Source organism: Mirounga angustirostris, unplaced genomic scaffold, assembly GCF_029215605.1.
Source record: "Mirounga angustirostris isolate CCGP_5_RB_7025 unplaced genomic scaffold, mMirAng1.0.hap1 SCAF_11, whole genome shotgun sequence".
NCBI classification, from domain to species: domain Eukaryota; kingdom Metazoa; phylum Chordata; class Mammalia; order Carnivora; family Phocidae; genus Mirounga; species Mirounga angustirostris.
This window is the reverse complement of record NW_026991719.1, coordinates 26,587,995-26,607,943: the sequence shown is the minus strand read 5'-3', so window position 1 is coordinate 26,607,943 and position 19,949 is coordinate 26,587,995. Positions and strand designations below refer to the sequence as shown.

Sequence of the window (19,949 nt, the reverse complement as noted above, 5' to 3'; positions counted from 1 at the left end):
ATAAGCTCTGGAAACACTTGTTTTGGAAGGTCATAATTAATTCACCTTTACATTGCAGAGTCTAGAAGTAAAGTAACAGGATTAGCTTGGTTTAACCCAATGTTGCTTACACATACTTGACCTTAGCCCAACTGTAATGTTCTATAGCACACACTTTGCTTTTGGTAGGAAATTCAAATCTGTGCTAAATTTTGAAAACCAGGCAAGGAGACAGCACAGTTGGCTCTCTCTTGTGGTTGGTGAGAAGCCTAGCTCTTGTCTTTTGGGGGACATCAGAGGAAGTAGCTATAACAGGTGTCTCTGCAGATGAAGCCTGGATTTTTCTCACAGTAGTTATTTTTGATTTGCTCTAGCAGTGAAGCCCTATAAATGCAGAAACCAAAATGATTTAGTCGGGAAGATCCAAAGATAGGTATTAAGTCATCTCTCATGGCCATAGAAAAATCTTTCTACTGTATTTATAGAACAACCCAGTGAGTAACCCTGGCTTTCTAATCAAACTACAAAGAAGAACTTCCACCAGTAACTTGACAAAATTAATTTGATATATGGAATTATTAACTGATTGAATTTTGAAAGATGTCCACCAAAGATAGCCACTTTGACTTCTATCACCTTTACTGTTGAATTTTTAAAAAAAAAAAAACAGTTGATGCAAAGGCCAGTTGTAACTTGAGGCATCTCCTGGATTGTGAGATAGATAGATAGATAGATAGATAGATAAAAGTATATTATAAATTCATGGGAAGATATTTCTTCCTCTTTATATCTTCTAATAGGAATGCAGATATAGCGTTCATCTCAACAACAGATTAGGGTATAAATTTTAAAAGATGTGTAGCTACTCCATGGTCCTGTGGAATGCTACTTGAGGAAGCAGATTCCTTTTCTGGCACTGAAATGGGGGAGGATAAATGATCAGTATATCTGTGTGGCTTAGCAAGTTCCAGTTCATGGACACCATGGCTAATGGAGACATGCAGGAGACATTTGAAAAGACAAGTCTGAAGTTTATAAGAGAAGTCTGGATGAAGGAATAATGGGTGTGGGGGTGTGGAGGAGGATGGGCTTAGAGGAGGTGGAGGCCTAGGGAGAGGTTAGGGACCTCCTAGGAAGAAAATATACATGGAAAGAAGACGAAGGACCTCGTGGTGTAGTTACTGTAATTGGGTATGCCCACTTAGAAATGGTTTCCTGCTGTGTATTACTTAGGTAAGTGGATGGCTTCTGCACATGACTCAACTCATCCTTCTTTTTCCTTTTTTTTAAAACTTCCTTAAACGTTAAAGTTGACCCTTTTTTTTTTTTTTGGAATCTCCCAATTGTGGGTTACTTATAGTACCACTCTGACTGCTAACTACAAGTCATAAGTAAGTCCCTATGATCCTTTTCCTATAATTTCCTAGTGAATCAAAGTGATTGTTTCAAAAATCAAAATAACCTTTATTTTTCACTTTAGCAAGGAGCATAATTCCCAGTCCTTTGGCATTAGGGTAAAGGTCGTCACCATGGTGGCACTGGGCAGTATCCCTACACACTAGAAGGTGAGCTCTAGAAGGGTGAAGGACAGTGTCTCATAAATCTGTGTAGTGCTGAGTGTACAAATATATGTTGATTAAATGAATGGATGGATACGCTCTGGAATTTCCTGTTCCCAGATGGATTTTTTTTTTTTTTTGGTTGATTTTTAGCTGGCTTCCATTGTTTTTCTCATTTCTTATGTTTTTGTTCTTGCCTCGGATCTCTTATTACACCTGTTGAGGTGGTTCAGTCATTTTCCACTACGATGAAAACATCTACTTTCTGGGCTTATTTTTAGGCTCTTATTAAAATTCATTATCTAAGAGTATTGAGAAGTATCTACATAGATAATTCTGCATGCATGTATATACCCTTTTTCTTTTATTCACATGGGTTAAACTTGAATCCTCCACAGTAAGAGAGAGCATGAGACTAGAGGAAATCAGTGTGTGCCAGCAAGTAAAAAATAGGCCATCGAGATAAATTTACTGGGAGAATTTAAGGCCACTGGGGAAATATCCTGTGGGCTATGAGAAGGAAGATTTTGAATCTAGAACTTAATTTTGTGTAAGAGCCTCATTGAGATACAATTCACGTACCATACAATTCACCCATTTAAACTACAATTCACTGGTTATGAGTATATTTACAGAGTTGTGCAACCATCATCACAGTCAATTTTAGATCAATTCCCTCATCCCAAAAAGAAACCCCTTACCCATTTTTGGTCACTGTCTGTTTCTCCCAAAACAACCTCGTTCTAGCCCTAGACGGCCCTATTTTCTGTTTCTGTGGATATGCATATTCTGGACGTTACAATATGAATGGAATCATGCAATATGTGGTCTTGTGTCAGCAGTTTCTTTCATACAGCATGAGATCTAAAGAGACCTGTATGTTGTAGCATGTATTTGTACTTGTCTATTACTGAACGATACTCCATCACATGGCTAGGCCACAGTTTGCTCCTCAGTCAGCATGTGATGGACACATGGGTCGTTGCCAGTGAGTGCCTATTATGGATAATGCTGCCCTGAACATTCGTGTACAAGTCCTGGGACGTATTTTAAAGAAATGCTTCTGTCGTTTCTGTCATTGTAACAGAGGAGGCCAGAGGATCCAAGGGGGCCAGAGTGCACAGCAGTGTGTGCCAGCAAGTAAAAAATAGGCCATCGAGATGAATGTACTGGGAGAATTTAAGGCCGAGTCTAACTACTCATGAGGGACTCGAGCCAGGACACACAAAGCTTAAAATGATGATTTTCCTAGCGCCTGTTATGGCTTTTTGCTGACCACAGACCATGAAAGTTTGATATTTTACTGTACTTGTCTGAAAATTGAAACATACTTCCCCCACTGGTACCATTCCTGGGGACTAGATTCCTCATTTCTAAAACCTCTCCAGTCCTCGTGTACTTTTTGAATGGGTCAGGAGTAGCCACTGTCATTTTTGTTTGGGGTTTTGTTTGTCTGCCTTATTTCCAGCTCTACAGTGAGGACTTACTTTTTTTTTTTTTTATGAATTCTTCGCTTCTTTTTTGCACTTTTGATTAGTACATTTACTCTACAGACTGTAGTGTGTTGGTCCCTGATCAGGAATTGGTGAAAAATACCTGTTACTGTCAGGTTCTGTCTGTTAGAACTCAAGTAAGATCTCCACTGATGTGTCAAGGGCATATCCCCAAAATAGAGTACATCTAGATACATGAACCTTGGAGACCTAGCCTGAATATTTTGTTACCACCATAATCAGTGGCCATAATTTGGTAGTTTTAAGGAAATCTCATCCTAGATCTTAGCTCAGTGATTTTATTTTGCCTGGGTGCTCAGCTGTGACACACTTGACTAGAGAGCACAGATGATGGAAAATACACAAAAATTCCCAGATTCTGGGGTTCCTACAGTAATGGCTCGGGGGGCTAGAGCTGACGTATATATAAAGAGGACAAATACTGAAGAATCTGTTTCGAAGTACTATTTGTGTATATTTTCTGCCAAGCTCAGTTAGTTGATTGCTTTCGTTTCAGATAATTTAAATACTGTTTTTTTGGTAGGAAGCTTTTATCCCACCTGAGTTCCAAATCTAAAAAGCACAGAATGTAGAGAGAAAGAAGTAATAATAATGAACACTTAGAATGCGCTGGCCGTGGTTCTAACAAAGTTGCACATATGGAATATAGACCATATCCTGGCTCATTAATTCTCCTGATGTAATGACTGCTTAAGTCAGTGGCCTAGCGTCAGCACATGGCAGAGCCTAGCTTTGATTCAGGGTCTTCCTTGACACCAAAACCATGCTCTCAAGCCGTGCTCCAGTTTCCTCCTCAGACATGGGTGGTAAGTCACCAAAAAGGCAATGTGTCCAAAAAAAAAAAAAAATCTTTTTCTTTTCTTTACATGCTTCAGCATCTCTTTTAAAATGCAGATATCACTAGAAGAAATGGTATATTATAAAATCCCAGAAGGTTTAATAGACTTGTGTCATACCTTTATGCTGAGCAAATTTCAGTAGGAAAGGCATTGGAATTAAGAGCTCTGAATACATGAAAGGGTGACCGTGTTAAGAGAAAAGGATTAGAAATAAGAGCCTGGGCGGGGGGAGTCCAACCATTTTTACTGTTTTGCTTAAGGCAGATCTAAAATATACATACTTTTACTTTCCACCCTGTGAGCTTCTCCTTAATTAACACTGGTCCTGCCAAAGCACACTCATGTCTTTCTCCATCTAGTTGAGGAGTATTTTTGAGTTGGTGCTTGATAAAATTTTACACTATAGCTTTAAATAATTTTATTATAATTGAAAAAGCTCTGTGCAGCTTCCTGTTTCTAAAATACATCATGCTTGCAAGATTTGTCTTCCCCCCCCCACTTTTTTTAGAAACTGCTAATTTGCTAGATTTATAGTAGCTGTAATAGTTCTATATGATACACTAAATGTGCCTGAATCCAGGTTGGTGGATGTGATGTAGCTGCTTTTTATAAAGTATGAGGGTAAAGCTGGATTTCTCTGGGCCTAATCTTTTTAGATGCAGACCTTTGTAGTTGTTCCCACTGTATGAAATAGACCCTGTGTGTGCTGATGCCTTGGTATAAGGGTCAGGGTCTAACACTGGTAAGAAGACCTTGATGACCGGCACATGACCTTCAGTTCTTTATTTCAGAAATACCATGATACGATTATGTAATTACACTTGGCATGGAACGTTCCATTTAAAGAGTAGATGACCGACACTGAAAACACTTGACCTCTGTGAATTCACAGAAAATACACAAAAATTGTTGTCATGTTCTTTATCGTAACTAGCAAGTGGGTAGTTATGATTGCTGGAGGGGCCAGGTGCATTCGTGTTTTTAGCAGGTGGATGTAAGGCCAATTTGATTCTTAGATCCATTAGTTGCTAAGGAAACGTATTTATTTTTAAGTAATCTCTATACCCAGAATAGGGCTCGAACTTATGACCCTGAGATCAAGAGTTGCAGGCTCTTCTTACTGAGCCAGCCAGGGGCCCATGCTTAGGAAATTTTTTTTTTCTTTTTTGTGTAACCTTTTATTCTAGAGTAACATTCAGTACTTGTAGAGTAGTATCCATGAAGTTCTAAAGGAAAGAAAATGTGAGCCAACATTTTGTTCATTTTCATATGTGAGTAAATGACAGGTTGAGTCCTTTCATGTTGTATTTTTCACGAGCTCTTTTTAAAAACTTATTTTTTGTCTGACATCATACAGTTACAATTTTTAATTTAAGTATAATTGACATACAATGTTATATTAGTCTCACATATACAACATCGTGATTCAATTCTGTCCAGCATGCGGTTGCTCCCCACGATAAGTGTAGTTACCATTATTGATGCATAACTTATGACTCAAAGTTTGTACCTCTTATTCCCCTTCACCTAATTCACCTCGTCTCCCTGTTTTTCCTCCCCTCTGGCAACCACCAGTTCTCTGTATTTATGAGTCTATTCAGTTTGTTTGTTCCTTTTGGTTTTTAGATTCCACATATAAGTGAAATCATATGCTTATTAGCCTTTCTCTGTCTGACTTATTTCACATAGCCTAATACTCTATAGGTTCATCCGTGTTGTCACAAATGGCAAGATTTCTTTTTTTTTTTTTAATCTTCATCCATTTTTCTTTCAGTGGACACTTCAAAGTTGTTTTTGCTATTGTGAATAATGCTGCAATGAACATGGGAGTGCATTCATCTTTTTGAGTTAGTCTTTTCTTCAGATAAGTATCTAGAAGTGGAATTTCTGAGTCATATGGTAGTGCTATTTTTAATTTTTTGAGGAAACTCCATACTGTTTTCCACAGTGGCTGCACCAATTTACATTCCCACCAACAGTGCACCATGTTTCCTTTTTCTCCATCTCGTCACCAACACTTGTTTCTTGGTTTTCTGGTACTAGCCATTCTGACAAGTGTAAAGTGCTAGCTCACTGGGGTTATGATTTGCATTTCCCTGCTGATTAGTGATGTTAAACTTTTTTTTTTTTTTTTTATGTGCCCATTGGCCATCTGTATGTCTTCTTTGGAAAAAAGCCTATTCGGGTTCTTTGCCCATGTTTTAATTGTTTTATATGGGTTTGTTTTTTGTTTTTTGTTTTTTGTTTTGGTGTTGATTTGTAGGAGTTGTTTATGTATTTTGTGTATTAACCCCTTATCTGATACATTATTTGCAAATATCTTTTCCCATTTAGTAGGTTGCCTGTTTGTTGATTTCCTTTGCTGTGTAGAAGCTTTTTACTTTGATGTAGTCCTAATAGTTTATTGTCACTTTTGTTTCCCTTTCCTGAGGAGACATAGACATATCCAAAAAAATGTTGCTAAGGCCAGTGTCCAAGAGATTATTGCCTATGTTCTTTTAGAATTTTTATGGTTTTAGATCTCACATTTAGGTCTTTAATCCATCTTGAGTTTATTTTTATGTATGGAGTAAGAAAGTGGTCCAATTTCGTTCTTTGGCATATAGCTGTCCAGTTTTCCCAGCACCATGTATTGAAGAAACTATAATTCTCCCATTATATATTCTTGCTTCCTTTGTCATAGACTATTGACCATCTAAGTATGTACTGATTTCTGGGCCCTCTGTTCCATTGATGTGTTTGTTTGTGTGCCAATACCATACTGTTTTGATTAGTACACCTTTGTAGTTTAACTTGTAATCTGGGATTGTGATGCCTCCAGCTTTGTTCTTCCTTCTCAAGAGTGCTTTGGCTACCCCGGGGTTTTATGCGGTTCCATACAGACTGGGATTATGGGTTCTAGTTCTGTGAAAAGTACTATTGGTATTTTGATAGAGATTGCATTGAATCTTTTGATTTCTTTGGGTAGTATGGACATTTTAACAATATTTTTCTAATCCATGAACACTGAATATCTTTCCATTTGTTTGTGTCCTCTGTCCTTCATCAAAGCCTTGGAGTTTTCAGAGTACAAGCCTTTCACCTCCTCGGTTAAATTCTATTCCTAGGTATTTAAAGTTTATTCCTAGGTATTGTATTCTTTTTGATGTAGTTATGAAATGGGATTGTTTTCTTACTTTGTCTTTCTGCTGCTTCATTGTTAGTGTACTGAAACACAACAGATTTCTACTTTATTTTGTGTCCTGGAACTTTACTGAATTCATTTATTCTAATAGTCTTTAGGGTTTTCTCTGTAGAGTATCATGTCATCTGCAAATAGTAACAATTGTACTTCTTCCTTACCAGTTTGGATGCCTTTTATTTCTTGTCGGATTGCTGTGGCTAGGACTTTCAGTACTATGTTGAATAAAAATGGTGAGAGTGGACATCCTTGTCTTGTTGCTAATCTTAGAGGAAAAGCGCTAAAGTTTTTCACATTGAGCATGATATTAGCTGTGGGTTTGTCATATATCGCCTTTATTATGTTGAGCAGTGTTCTCTCTAAGCCCACCTTGTGCAGAGTTTTTATCATGAATGGATGTTAGTTTCTCAAATGCTTTTGCTTCATATATTGAAATGATCATATGGCTCCTGTCCTTCATTTTCTTAATGTGGTATGTCATGTTGATTCATCATTTTAATTTAGTATGGAATTTGGTTGGCTAATATTTTGTGGAGGATTTTTTTCATCTATGTTCATCAGGGCTATTGGCCTGTAATTTTCTTTCTTGGGAACTGTTCAGGGACAATAGGTAATAACTCTTCCTTAAATGTTTGGTATAAAACACCTGTGAAGCCATCTGGTCCTTAGCCTTCTGTTTGTTGGGAGTTTTTTAAATTACTGATTCAGTTTCATTAGTACTAAGCGGTGTGTTCAAACTTTCTGCTTCTTCCCAATTCTTACTTTTGGGAGAGTGTATGTTTCTAGCAATTTACCTAGGTTGTCCCGTTTATTGGCATCTAATTCTTGGTATTTCTATTGTGTTGGTTGTTATTTCTCCCCTTTCATTTCTTATTTAAGCTCTCTACTCTTGATGAGTCTGGCTAAAGATTTTCATTTATGTCCTCTCTGATCTTTATTATTTCTTTCTTTCTATGACCTTCGGGCTTTGTTGGTTTTTCCTTTTCTAGCTCCTCTACACATAGATTAGCCTAGGTTAGATGGAGACTTGTTGCTTTTTTCTTGAAGTAGGCCTGTATCCCTATGAACTTCCTTTGCTGCATCCCAAAGATTTTGAACCCTGGTGTTCCCGTTTTCATTTGTCTCTGTATTTTTTTTAATTTCCTCTGATTTTTTTTGTTGACCCATTCTCCACATGTTTGTGCTTTTCCAGTACTTGTTTCTTGCCCTTGATTTCTAGTTCCATACCCTCCTGGCCAGAAAAGCAGCTTGATGTGATTTTAGTCTTCTTAAACTTACTGAGACTTGTTTTGTGGCCTAACATGTGCTCTTAGAGAAGGTTCCATGTGCACTTGAAAAAACAAAATGTGTATTCTGCGGTTTTTGGATGAAATGTTCTGGTTAGGAAATTTTTTCATGTAAACTGGTGTCTGGACAAGCATGTTTGTACATTTGATGCCAAAAAATGCATCAGCTACATGTATATACGTGTAGAATGGAGGGATTTTTTTAAAGCTCTGTGGAGAATAAGAAATTAATAATGGGAGACTTCCTTTGCTGCTGGAAGAAACTGTGGTGACAAAAGCCATGTGCACTGAATTTGAATTAGTGTTCTTTAGAGAGCTACCAGAGAAATATAATTTACAAGATAATCAAGAACGTAAATAGATTCGCTGTGGAGTCGTCATCTGATTGCTGACATATATTCAACTCTGTTGAAATGACAGCATAAATACATTTCTAACAATTAGAGAATAGGGGTGAGATGTACATGTATAACTGCAAGAAAAGCGAAATATATATTGGTAACAATATAAATCGACAACCAACTGTTAAAGTAAGTAAACCGTGTATTTGTAGTTAAGCTTTAAAACAACTCACCTTGGAACAGGGGTAAGTATCCCACTGGTCTTTTATGGAAATTTTATAAATACTGTGTCCCAAAAAATCTAATATTCATGACACACTTTAAAAACCTCTATGCCAATGCCTTGGAAATATAAGAAAATAACTTTAATTCCAAACCCCTAACAAAAAGATGCCCTGAACAACTCTGCGACCGTGATCACATTTATTAGGAAAAGTTACCTCTAATTCAACACTTTAAACATCAGTCTTTCAAATAAACACCTTTCAAAAAGAATATGAACTCCAAGAACTTGGTATTTTCCTTGTTTTCTGGCCAATTTTGAAACTTTGGCAGGACAGGTTGTCCTGCCTCTGAGCTTTAGGAGGGAAAACTAGTCCCACAAAATTGAGTTTGTTGTTGAGCTTAATAGAAGATTTGTTTGGCTCATTTATTTTTTTTTAACGATTTTCTTTTTCAAGTAATCTTGACACCCAACATGGGGCTCAAACTCACAACCCCAGAATCAAGAGCTGCATGTTCTACTGATCGAGCCAGCCAGGTGCCCCACTCATTGGGCTCGTTGCATCCTGTTTTGGTGAATTTATGTTTGCATGCACACTGAGGGAGCACTGACCGTACGTCCATAAAGCCAACATGTCCGGGTAGGAATCTGATGAAGATAACTTGAGCCCTTGTTCTGAGGCATCTTCCTCTGCTCCTGCCATTGATCCAGTGGTAGATAACATACGGAATGAAAAGAAGAAAACCAGGGCTTGGGGAGCAGCATGTAGGGATAAGTTAGTGGACTTTCTGTTCCTGCTGTAACCACAGGAATTAAAATTCTCTTTAAATGCCTGGCTCGGGGCCCCCACCTTTTAAAAATCAGGGCTCTGCAAAAACACATTTGGAGAGACATACACACAGACTTGTACTTGAAATGAAAAATGACCAATTTGGGCCTCTGCAGGGGACAAGAGCTTCTCCGTAGCCACGGATGTGGCATGACACTCTCCGGTAGGTAGCCTGGGGAGGAGGCGAGGTGTGCAGTTGCGAAGGAGGGCATCGCTTCACGGCCTTGAAACCAGGACCTGAACCATGGTGCCTGGTGATGAAAGAGAGCAATCACTGCATTCGTACCACTCAATCCAAGAGCCATAAACTTGCAATCTAAGACCTAGCTCTAGACCAGAGGCCCTGGGTGGGAGCAGCCACAAAACTGCTTGACGCAGAGAGGTGAGTTGGGAAGGAGAGGAACGCAATAAGGAAATAGCATTTATGAAAATAGCAAAGAACTGGGGCGCCCGGCGGTAGGTTGAGTCAGTAAGGCATGTGACTCAATCTCAGGGTCATGAGTTCGAGCCCAGGTCTGGGTGTAGGGCTGACTTATGTAAAAAATAAAATAGCCAAGAACCAAATGGATCTGCCAAAGAACATCTTTGGAAACGCAAACTGTGGTCATTGAAATTACTAGACTGTACCCCATCAGAGATCAGGGAATTAAAAAAACGTAAGCAAGCAGTGAAGAGAAATGGAGAATTTACCACCAGGCTCCCAAATATATCTAGGAGGAGTTTCAGAAGAACATGGAGGAAATGGCAGAGAAGCAGTATTTGAAGGCACAATAGCTGAGAATCTTCCAGAACTGAAGAAGGATATGAGTCTTTAAGGAAATGGTTTCCTGAGAGCAATTTCCCACATCTGGGAAGGCAAGAAAGGGCCTCCGTAGAGCAATTGGTATTCTTCACAGCCCTGGCAGATTCAAATGAGCTTTTTCTGGTTTTCCCTGGAAAACATATAAATAGAAATGTAATGTGTTGTATATACTAAACCGTGTTTTATGAACAAAGACACTTAGAAAAAGATCTTTGGACAACTCGACCCAGAAGATCAAGATACCAAGGAAGACCTCTCCAGAAAAGGTAGTCTCTCCTGTGTGTATCTTTGTGAAGAGTTGGGGGGAAGACGGTAATCATTTGCTGTACTAGGCTGAAGTCCACATCTAAAAATAGTGTTTTCAAAATGAACACTGTGGATGAACAGTCTGGTAGAAAGAAGAATCTTGAATAGGATTCTCTGCTAAAGGGTGGTGTTTGTTGGTTGGGACTTTGCAGTGAAGCTGGATTTCTTCTAGGTTCATGAGCAGCTGCTGGCGGGGGGGGGGGGGGGGGAGTTAACTCCCATCACATGAAACCTCGTAAACACTGGATGCTGCTTCAAGGTCACGGAAATATTTCGACGATTGCCAGTTGAGTAGTTAGGAATTGGATTTAATTGCTGCCAACTATACACATGGGTTCCTACCTAGAGGACTGATGTGCAGAATCTGGCTTCGGGTAAACTTGTTTCGATGAAGTGTCTTACTACTCCTTTGTCAAAGCGACTTGCCCTGAAACAAAGTGCGTACACACAGCCCTCCTTGCAGATTCATAGAAGATAGACAGGATTTCAGTCAAAACAGATCAGAGAGGATATTCCTGTCGATGAGAAAGATCAGGTATCGATTTCCTGCATGACTTTCAACAATTCTAGAAACCTTGTAAAATTAGGTCCAGGATAGAGCTTTAAACAGAAAAAAAGAATACACTGGATTTTATGTCTTCTTCCATGTGGACATCCAGCATTTTGGAAGCCATACCATCCCCTGTGGGTCTTTCAAGTATGGACTATCCGAAAATATTTCCTTAACTGAAACCTGGTCATGAGATGATCTTACTTTTGCAAGCTGGACAGTGGGAAGACTCTGCTTGCCTCTCATGCCTTTTCTCAGAGATCCAGACCTCCACCATTCATGAATAGGCAGTTCTCTCAGCTGACGAAGCATCATCTGTGAGCAACAGGAATCTGTCATCTTACTTGGTATTTCCTGAAACGAGAAGCAAGAGATCAAACGTTCTAATCAATAGTAGCAGTGTCCTCCGTTGGAACTACCATCTCAGCAATTCTAAAGCAAGAAGGAAATCTATACCCTTAAATGTATTTATTAAAAAACATAAACGGTTTCAGCATTCAACCTGCAGAGCTAGAGGAAAAAGCACGGTGAATTTTAATGGACGTAAAGTAAGCAAGATTGGAGTTCAGAGACTCAGCACATTCTTGGATGTGAAGACTCCATAACATGAAGTCACTTCTTCCCTGTTGAACCTAGATACCCCCACTGTTATTCAAAGCCTAAATTTCAACAAGAACCACCAAGACACTTTTAAGGCAGGACAGAGTAGGAAGTCCTCCCAGACACCAATTTATTTCAAGTTGTAGTAAGTGATCTGCATGGGGACATAAAAATAAACCCACAGAACAGAGAGCTCAGAAGCACACTGATGTATTTATGGGCACTTGATGTATTGCAGAGCTCCCCTTAGAAATCAGTGAAGAAAAGATGGACTTTACAAAGAGGCTGGCTTCATCACTTAACCTATGGGATTGGGAGTAAAATTAGATCATGTCTTTACACCAGGCACAAAAGATTCTGGGTGAATTATGGAGGTGTAAGGAAGATTTTCTTAAAACATAAAAAGCAGAAAACATAGAGGAACATATTGAAATTTAAAATGTGTGTACTACCGGATGCCATGAACGCAGTTAAAGAGATTGCTCAAACCCAAACAATTCCACATTCAGCTATGTTCTGTAAAGAATCTCGTGAACAGGTATCCAAGGAGACAGAAGGAAGTTAATTGCATCTTTGTTTGTAATAGTGATGAGTGGAAACTTAAATATCCACTGGCATGAGAATGTTGTTGACCTATTCAAGCAGCAGAATAATACCTTACGACAATTAAAATCAGGAACTATTATGTATCAACCTGGATAAACTCCAAAACGGTGTTGAAGGCAAAAAGCAACTCTTAGAATGGTATGTATCTTCTTAAACGTAATGTTCTTAAAGTTTAAGAACATGCAAAATAACAGGTTCAATCACATGAAACGGCCACTTTTGTAGGTAAGACGAACAGCCAAATATCAGCATGTTGACTAAGTTCAACCTAATCTTTGTGCATACATTCATGGTAATGATGGACATTGAATTCAGAATGGCATTATCTCCTTTGGGGGGGGGCGCAATGGGGGAGGAGGGGCTGCTAGGGTACCGAGGGGAATACATCGGAAAGCTGCAGCTTTATTTCTTCAAAAACTTTTTGAAGAAAACACGGCAGATGTTTCATTTATTGAAACAGTGTGGTAGGTTCATGGTTACATTGCTGCTAGGCTGTTCCACATTGCTGTTGTGAATGTGTGATTTTTTTTTTTTTTAAGCAAACCCGTGTTGACAGAGGTATAAAAATTTGTAATCTCATGACATTATAAGCAAATGGTTGTAAAGTGACTGAACCCATTGCTGCTTGCTCATCTGAATGTGGCGCTCATAAGAGGTTGAAAAGCATCTCCCCTCACACACAGACTCTTCCGATTTTCTTTTGTTTCTTAAGCATTGCGAGGATCGTCATCATAAAAACCATTAAGTACCTCTCTTTTGCTTGCTGTTGTGTGTGGTGGTGGTCAGATGTATCTCTCTGCCATTTTATATGAAATCTGATGATGATTTTCAACTTTCTGGGTTTTTTCTTTTCCCACTTTCTGTGATGCCAACAGAAATCTGCAAGCAGAATATGATCGTCTCAAGCAGCAGCATGAACATAAAGGCCTGTCCCCACTGCCGTCCCCGCCTGAAATGATGCCCACTTCTCCCCAAAGTCCCCGGGATGCTGAGCTCATTGCCGAGGCCAAGCTACTGCGTCAGCACAAAGGCCGCCTGGAAGCCAGGATGCAAATCCTGGAAGATCACAACAAACAGCTGGAGTCACAGTTACATAGGCTCAGGCAGCTGCTGGAGCAAGTGAGGCCCACATCTCTCTAACCTGGGATATTGACCAAGATTCCTGTCTCTTCTCTTAGAGAACTCAGAGTTCATTGTAGAGTTACAACAAGTATTGATTTGTTGAGGACTTAGGATGTGCCGAGCAAAGAGCTGGCTCTCAAGGGACAGAAGACAGAGGAGGAAAGCTAGTGTATCTTTTTTATGTTCGTTCAAGATCGTTGCCTACAAATTTTTTTTTATTTGAGCCATTTAAAAATCACCTTGGGGAAAAAAATTCTGCAAGGTTTCCCCTGGTTTCCTAAAAGTGGGCAATTTGTCTTATTTCCTGGTCGACCTTTTGATTTTTTTTCTAATTCCTAAAACATAATTTTTTCAGCCTCCAGTGAAAACCTAGCAAGACAGTGCATTGTAGTAGGCCCTCCCTGCCCGAGGTCCTGACTTTCTGGGAATTTTAAAGTTGGAGATCTGTTCTCTCCATCGTGTTACTTCATACTTGACAAAAGTATGAATTCTCTCCTACACTGTTGTGGTCTCACATGGTTTTACCATTCTCAAGTGACCTTCTAAATCTTTCAGTTATTTGGTCTAATGATTTTATATATCTTGTTCCATCATAGCTGTAATTTCTTTTCAAATGTGTAAGGAGGGCACAATTCAGGTACAAAGACAATATCCATGGAGCTTACCAACAGCAACATGTGGGAGGTTTCTAATGAGAAAAGGTTCTAATTTCTGAGTGCTATGAGTAGTCCTTTTATATTTGTACAGTTATTTGAGTGTTTATCCTGAAAACTAATCCTGTTTTCTTTCGGCTACCTTAGCCCCAGGCAGAGGCCAAGGTGAATGGTACAACAGTGTCTTCTCCTTCTACCTCTCTTCAGAGGTCGGACAGCAGCCAGCCTATGCTGCTTCGGGTGGTCGGCAGTCAGACTTCAGAATCCATGGGTAAGCGTCTCTCAGCTGCTGTTGGATTTTGTTTGCTCTTAAGGTCTGGAAACGGTGAACTGTTTGCTCAGAGGTTCACATCATCAGCTAAGTCCCCTACTCTATACAAGCCACGGTCATAAAGGTCTTCGGGGTGCGAAGATGAGTCACATAGTCCAAACCCCCTCAAGGGGCCATTCAGTTACTCAGAACAAGGCAGTATAGTAGTCAAGTTTCATTCATTTTGGAGAACAGAAAAGGCTTTATGATGAATGGATGTTTGTGAACAGTTTTGAAGGGTAAAGTAGGAACCCAGCACTCTTTGAAGAAGGAAGAGCGTGAAGTGGAGATGTAGAGATGAAGACCTTGGGCCAAGGGCAGAAACGAGCCAACAGTCCATGTCAGTAGAAAAATGGGGTCCAAGCAGAAGGGCCAGGGTAGAGGGAGGGAAGTAACGCCACAGAGGAAGGCTGGGGTCACGTTGACAGGAATGTTGTGCAAAGGTGTTGGACTCACTTTGGTCGGAGTTCGGGAGCCACTGAAAATCATATATACCTGGTAAGAAATGTCTCCAAAGAGGTATCCCGGCAGCTGTTTCTGGCCCAAAGTAACCCATCTTTCCACCTATAAGAGGCCAACACCAAGGCCCAGTTCTGGGAGGTCATAGTATAGGCTTGCTAGAAGACTGGGAGACTACTATTTGCAAACCAAGTACCTAGGGCTGGGGGCTTGCCTGGAAATGATGGGGTTGGAAGGAGATCGTGATCCTTTTGACTGGGTACATACTATTTGTGAGAAACTGGCGGGTCTGAGTCATGTGCGGAAAGAAGCAAAAGCAAAGGTCTGTAACTGGTGGGAAAGGGCAGGCTGGGGGAGGTGACGGTGCGCTCCACAGAAGTGGTAGCCGAAGGGTATGAGAGGAGAAACGTAGAACAAAGGTGTTTGGATCCAGGGTCTTGAAAGACCTCCCTTTGGGCGATGGGGTAGTGAAGGAGGGGAAAGCAGGTAGAAGGCAGATGTGGGCAACAGGTCCAATGCAGGAAAGGGCTCAATGGGAATGAAAAGTGACAGCTCGTTGGATCATGTCAAGATCAGTTAAGAGACTTGGAACATGACTCAGTCACAATGAGGACTTAAGTGAAAGATGAGTTTGTCGAGGAAATGATCTAGTGTTACTCTTCCACAGTGTTCTTTGCCAAGGACTGGGTTCTCAGAAAGCTGGAGGGCATGAGGCATAAATGATAATAGAATGTCACCAGCCATCTGCTTCTTGGCTTTTCCTGCCATGCTAGACTTAGACATTGTGAAGGCCACAGATACTTGCTTTAGCCCCCTCATTTCTCCTCCTCTCTTTTTTTTAAAGATTTATTTTAAGGGCGCCTGGGTGGCTCAGGTCATGATCTCAGGATCCTGGGATCAAGTTGCTCAGCGGGGAGACTGCTTCTCCCTCTCCCCCTGCTTGTGCTCTCTCTGTCAAATAAATAAGTAAAAAAATCGTTAAAAAAAAATTTAGAGTGCACACACATGGAGAGAGGGGCAGAGACAGACTCCCCATTGAGCATGGAGCTTGATCCCACAACCCAGGAGAATGCGACCTGAGCCAAAACCAAGAGTCGGACACCTAGGCACCCCCTTCCTCCTGTCCTAAGGCCCAGCATGAGGAATCCCATCTTTTATGTTTCCTTTTCCCTGGATCCTCTCTAGATCTTACCTCACAGAAAGGGAGAGACCTGGGTCTCCTTGATTCCTCAAAGCAAATTCATTTTGTACTTAAGGTGTTCCATGAGAGTAGCGTATAGGGAGGTAAAGTGATGGACCAAAAGGAAGAATCAAGGGACCATGGTCAGGAAAAATGGAGACCACTGAGAGGGGGCTTTTCGTGGGTTCGAGGAGACCAGGTTGGGCTCATTAGATGGTAGGGGGGCTGAATGATGAACTTCAAGAACCTCAGGCACTGGGCAGAGTCCTGTGTTCCTCCAGAGAAGTCAAGCCTTGCAGGAAAGCCAGGCTTCAGTTGTTTTGCTTTGTGAAGGAACAGAATGTGGGTGAAGTGGCTTTATCACAGCTCAGTGATTGGGGGCAGTGTTCACATCAGATTCTCTCCCCACTGTGAGATCTGAATAGAACTACTGGACTGCTGGGACTGAAAATGAGAGTTTGGCATAGGAAAAAAACGTATGCCTCTTAAAAGTCTGTAAACTCCAAAAACAACAGAGTTTTTGTACCTTTCTTTGAAGCAAGCAAAGCATGTGAAACTGCATTGCCTATTTTAACAAGTGAGATTCACGGCCCTGGGTGCTTAGAAGCAGTCATAAGCAGTCATTATGTAGGCCTGTCAACACTGGCCCAAGGAAGCACCCAAATGACGGCACGTGGCAGAACAGAAAACAAGGACAGAAGTGCTCTGTTTGGTGAGTTCAGCTAACTGGCTAGTAGAAAATGGATTGGCAACCTTTGTTCTCTGAAAGAAAAGACTAAATTCAAAGGTGATCTTTTTTCCAACTGTGTAAGTCAACTTCCTTTAAGTGAAAACAAAAAAAAACAGCGATCTTCCTGAAGGACACACACGGGTAAGTGTGTATCCTCGTGCTTTGAAGGTCTGAGCTGTGATTGGGATTTACAGAACCATAGTGTGGATAGAGAACTGCGTTCTTTAAAATGACTTTTAAAGATTTTATTTGAGGGGCGCCTGGGTGGCTCAGTCGTTAAGCGTCTGCCTTCGGCTCAGGTCATGATTCCAGGTCCTGGGATCGAGCCCCACATCGGGCTCCCTGCTTCTCCCACTCCCCCTGTGTTCCCTCTCTCGCCGTGTCTCTCTGTCAAATAAATAAATAAAATCTTTAAAAAAAAAAAAATTTTATTTGAGAGAGAGAGGGAAAACAAGCGGGGGGAGAGCAGGCTTCCCCCCCACCGAGATGCGGGACTTGATCCCAGGACCCGAGCCGAAGGCAGACGCTTAACAACTGAGGCGCCCCTAAAATGACTTTTTTTTAACTGGGACAGTGTCATGAAGCTTACATTCTATTGGAAAAGACAAACTTGCTAAGTTTGGCTTTCGTGAGCTACGTATACAGGAGCTTTACCAGCAACTCCTTACCTCTGATGACTTGTACCCTTCTTCCCACTCACTTTTCCTTAAAAAACATTAAGAGATTCCCTGGCTGCTTTAGAATAATTTCAAAATGTGGCAGAATTGGAGTTAATTGAACAGTTTGCCACGTTTATACTGTATGTGCAGAGTTTAACTGACCCATTTAATGATTACATTCCATATCTAAATACTTCAGTATGTATCTTCTGAAGTGAAAGATGCCCTCTTACATAACCACAAAAGAATGATCGCACTCAGGAAATTAACACTGATACAACACTGCTAGACGGAATTTAAGTTGAAATAGCCCCATTCTTTACGGCTTTCTATTTTTTTCCATTCAGGATTTAGTCTCCCGTGATCTAGAACACTTCCCCAGCCTCTCTACATTTTTCATAACACTGACATTTTAGAAGAGGTCAGAGCAACTTGCTCTGTAGGATGTCCCTCACTCTTGGATTCAAGTTAAATATTTTACACCCAATTACCACTTCTCACGGCATCACTCAAGGCTTTCCTCAAGATTGCTGAGTGTCTGTTGGATAAAAAAGTAACCCAGTCTTAAATCCTGGTCAGCTTCCAGAACATCATCTAATTTTCCAACCTGCACAAAGATAGTCCTTTACCACCCTTTCTTCGTTTTTGAAGTATGATTTTGGACCTATGCATATGCCCCTGATATGATCACAAACAAGGTACTAAATATATTCGTCACTCCCAAAGTACATCCTTTCTCTACCTTCTTTAGCCAAGCCCAGCCCAGCTACCACCAAGCATCCAGGTCAGTCTGTTTCTTCTCACACACAGAGCAAAACACCTCACAGCTTCTGCCAGTGATCAGCTGAACTCCCCCTTCCTCTCCAGCCTCTGAACGCGATGCCTCCCTCCATCGGCAGGGCCGGTGCTCATCCACACAGAGCGTGCTGTCGCGCTCACCTGTGGGCAGTGTTTCCTTTAGCCCAAAATATACCATCCTTTCTTTTTGGGGAATTTCATCCTCATTAGATCTCATAATCTATTCTGTTTTGTAGTTAGTAGCATTTCCTCCTTCTCCCTAGCACTTGAGCCCTGTCTATGCAAGCAAGAAACGTTCAGTACAGTGCTTGTGAAAGGAATGTTTTACTAAGCAAGCCCAACACATCCCTGTGTACACATGCAACAATCCACACACTTAAGAAGTTTACCGGAGAGGGTCTGGTTAAAGATGGCAAGAAAACAGAGTCCTGAAATTGCCTCCTCCCACAGACACACCAGACCTACAGCTACATACAGAACAAGTGCCTCGGAAAGAAATTCAGAAAGTAGCTCAGTGACGCCTACCCCTATCAGGCAGATGTGGCGAGGGGACACCCCACAAAGAAACAGGTAGGAGAGGCTGAGACACAGTGCCACCATAACCCCCGGCCCTCCATAACATAACCGGGAAGGAGCTCACAACTTTCAGTTCAACAGGGCATGAGTCCAAGCGATCCACAAGGTTATCGTGAACGGAGAGACAGTACTTCAAGGACTCACAAGGACTCCCCGTGGCTAACCCTCCACGGCTGAGCTCAGAGGGAGCACACTGAAATGCGCCCACTCGTCCTTGGAGGAGGCCTATTTGTTCCTGGTAAAAGCTTCAGCCTGAGGTGTAGAATTCTAATTTGACACACATTTAGGGACCACCCGAAATACTCCGCAGAGGCTGATCTTCCTGCCTCCCTGCAGGTCACGTGCTAGCTCTTTGAAAGGAGACTATGCACATATCTGATGCTGTGGTTTTCGTGGCTGCCATCCAGTAAACACAGAGCTTGATCATCTGGCTCTAGAGGCCAGCAGAGCTTGTGTTCACAGGTTCATTCAGTGGGATGGCCGCAAACAAGAGAATGTAAATGGCCGTCACCTAGGAGGGAACAAACTCCCGTCTGTCCCTGAAAAAAGTATAGCTCCATACTTTAGAAGCTGCTGGCTGAGATCCTCCCCTTTGGGACACTGACAGGTCTTGGCATGCCCTCAAATACTGGGTGCCACTAACTAAGAAGGCTGCCGGGACGATTGCAAATGTGTGAGAGACGACCAAGAACTAGGGCAGGGTTGAAAGGTAAGGTTCATCTCCTACAAGAATTGTAAACCAATCCAAGACTGGGAGAGGTGGCTGTTTTATCCAATGCATAGAAGCCAACGCAGTGTCAAAGAAAGAAAATAAAACGTCAAAACAGACGTGCATGGAGCACTGAGT

At 41.1% G+C, this 19,949-nt stretch overlaps 1 protein-coding gene across 14 annotated transcripts in view; it reads left to right on the top strand.

Moving 5' to 3' along the window:
• Positions 1-19,949, top strand: part of DMD (dystrophin) — a 2,113,108-nt gene that overhangs the window by 2,067,183 nt on the left and 25,976 nt on the right. For all 14 annotated transcript variants that reach the window (XM_064573900.1, XM_064573902.1, XM_064573903.1 and 11 more), the window contains 2 exons: positions 13,491-13,734; positions 14,538-14,661. In XM_064573900.1, coding sequence (XP_064429970.1) covers positions 13,491-13,734; positions 14,538-14,661 — 368 coding nt within the window. The remainder of the gene's footprint in view (positions 1-13,490; positions 13,735-14,537; positions 14,662-19,949) is intronic.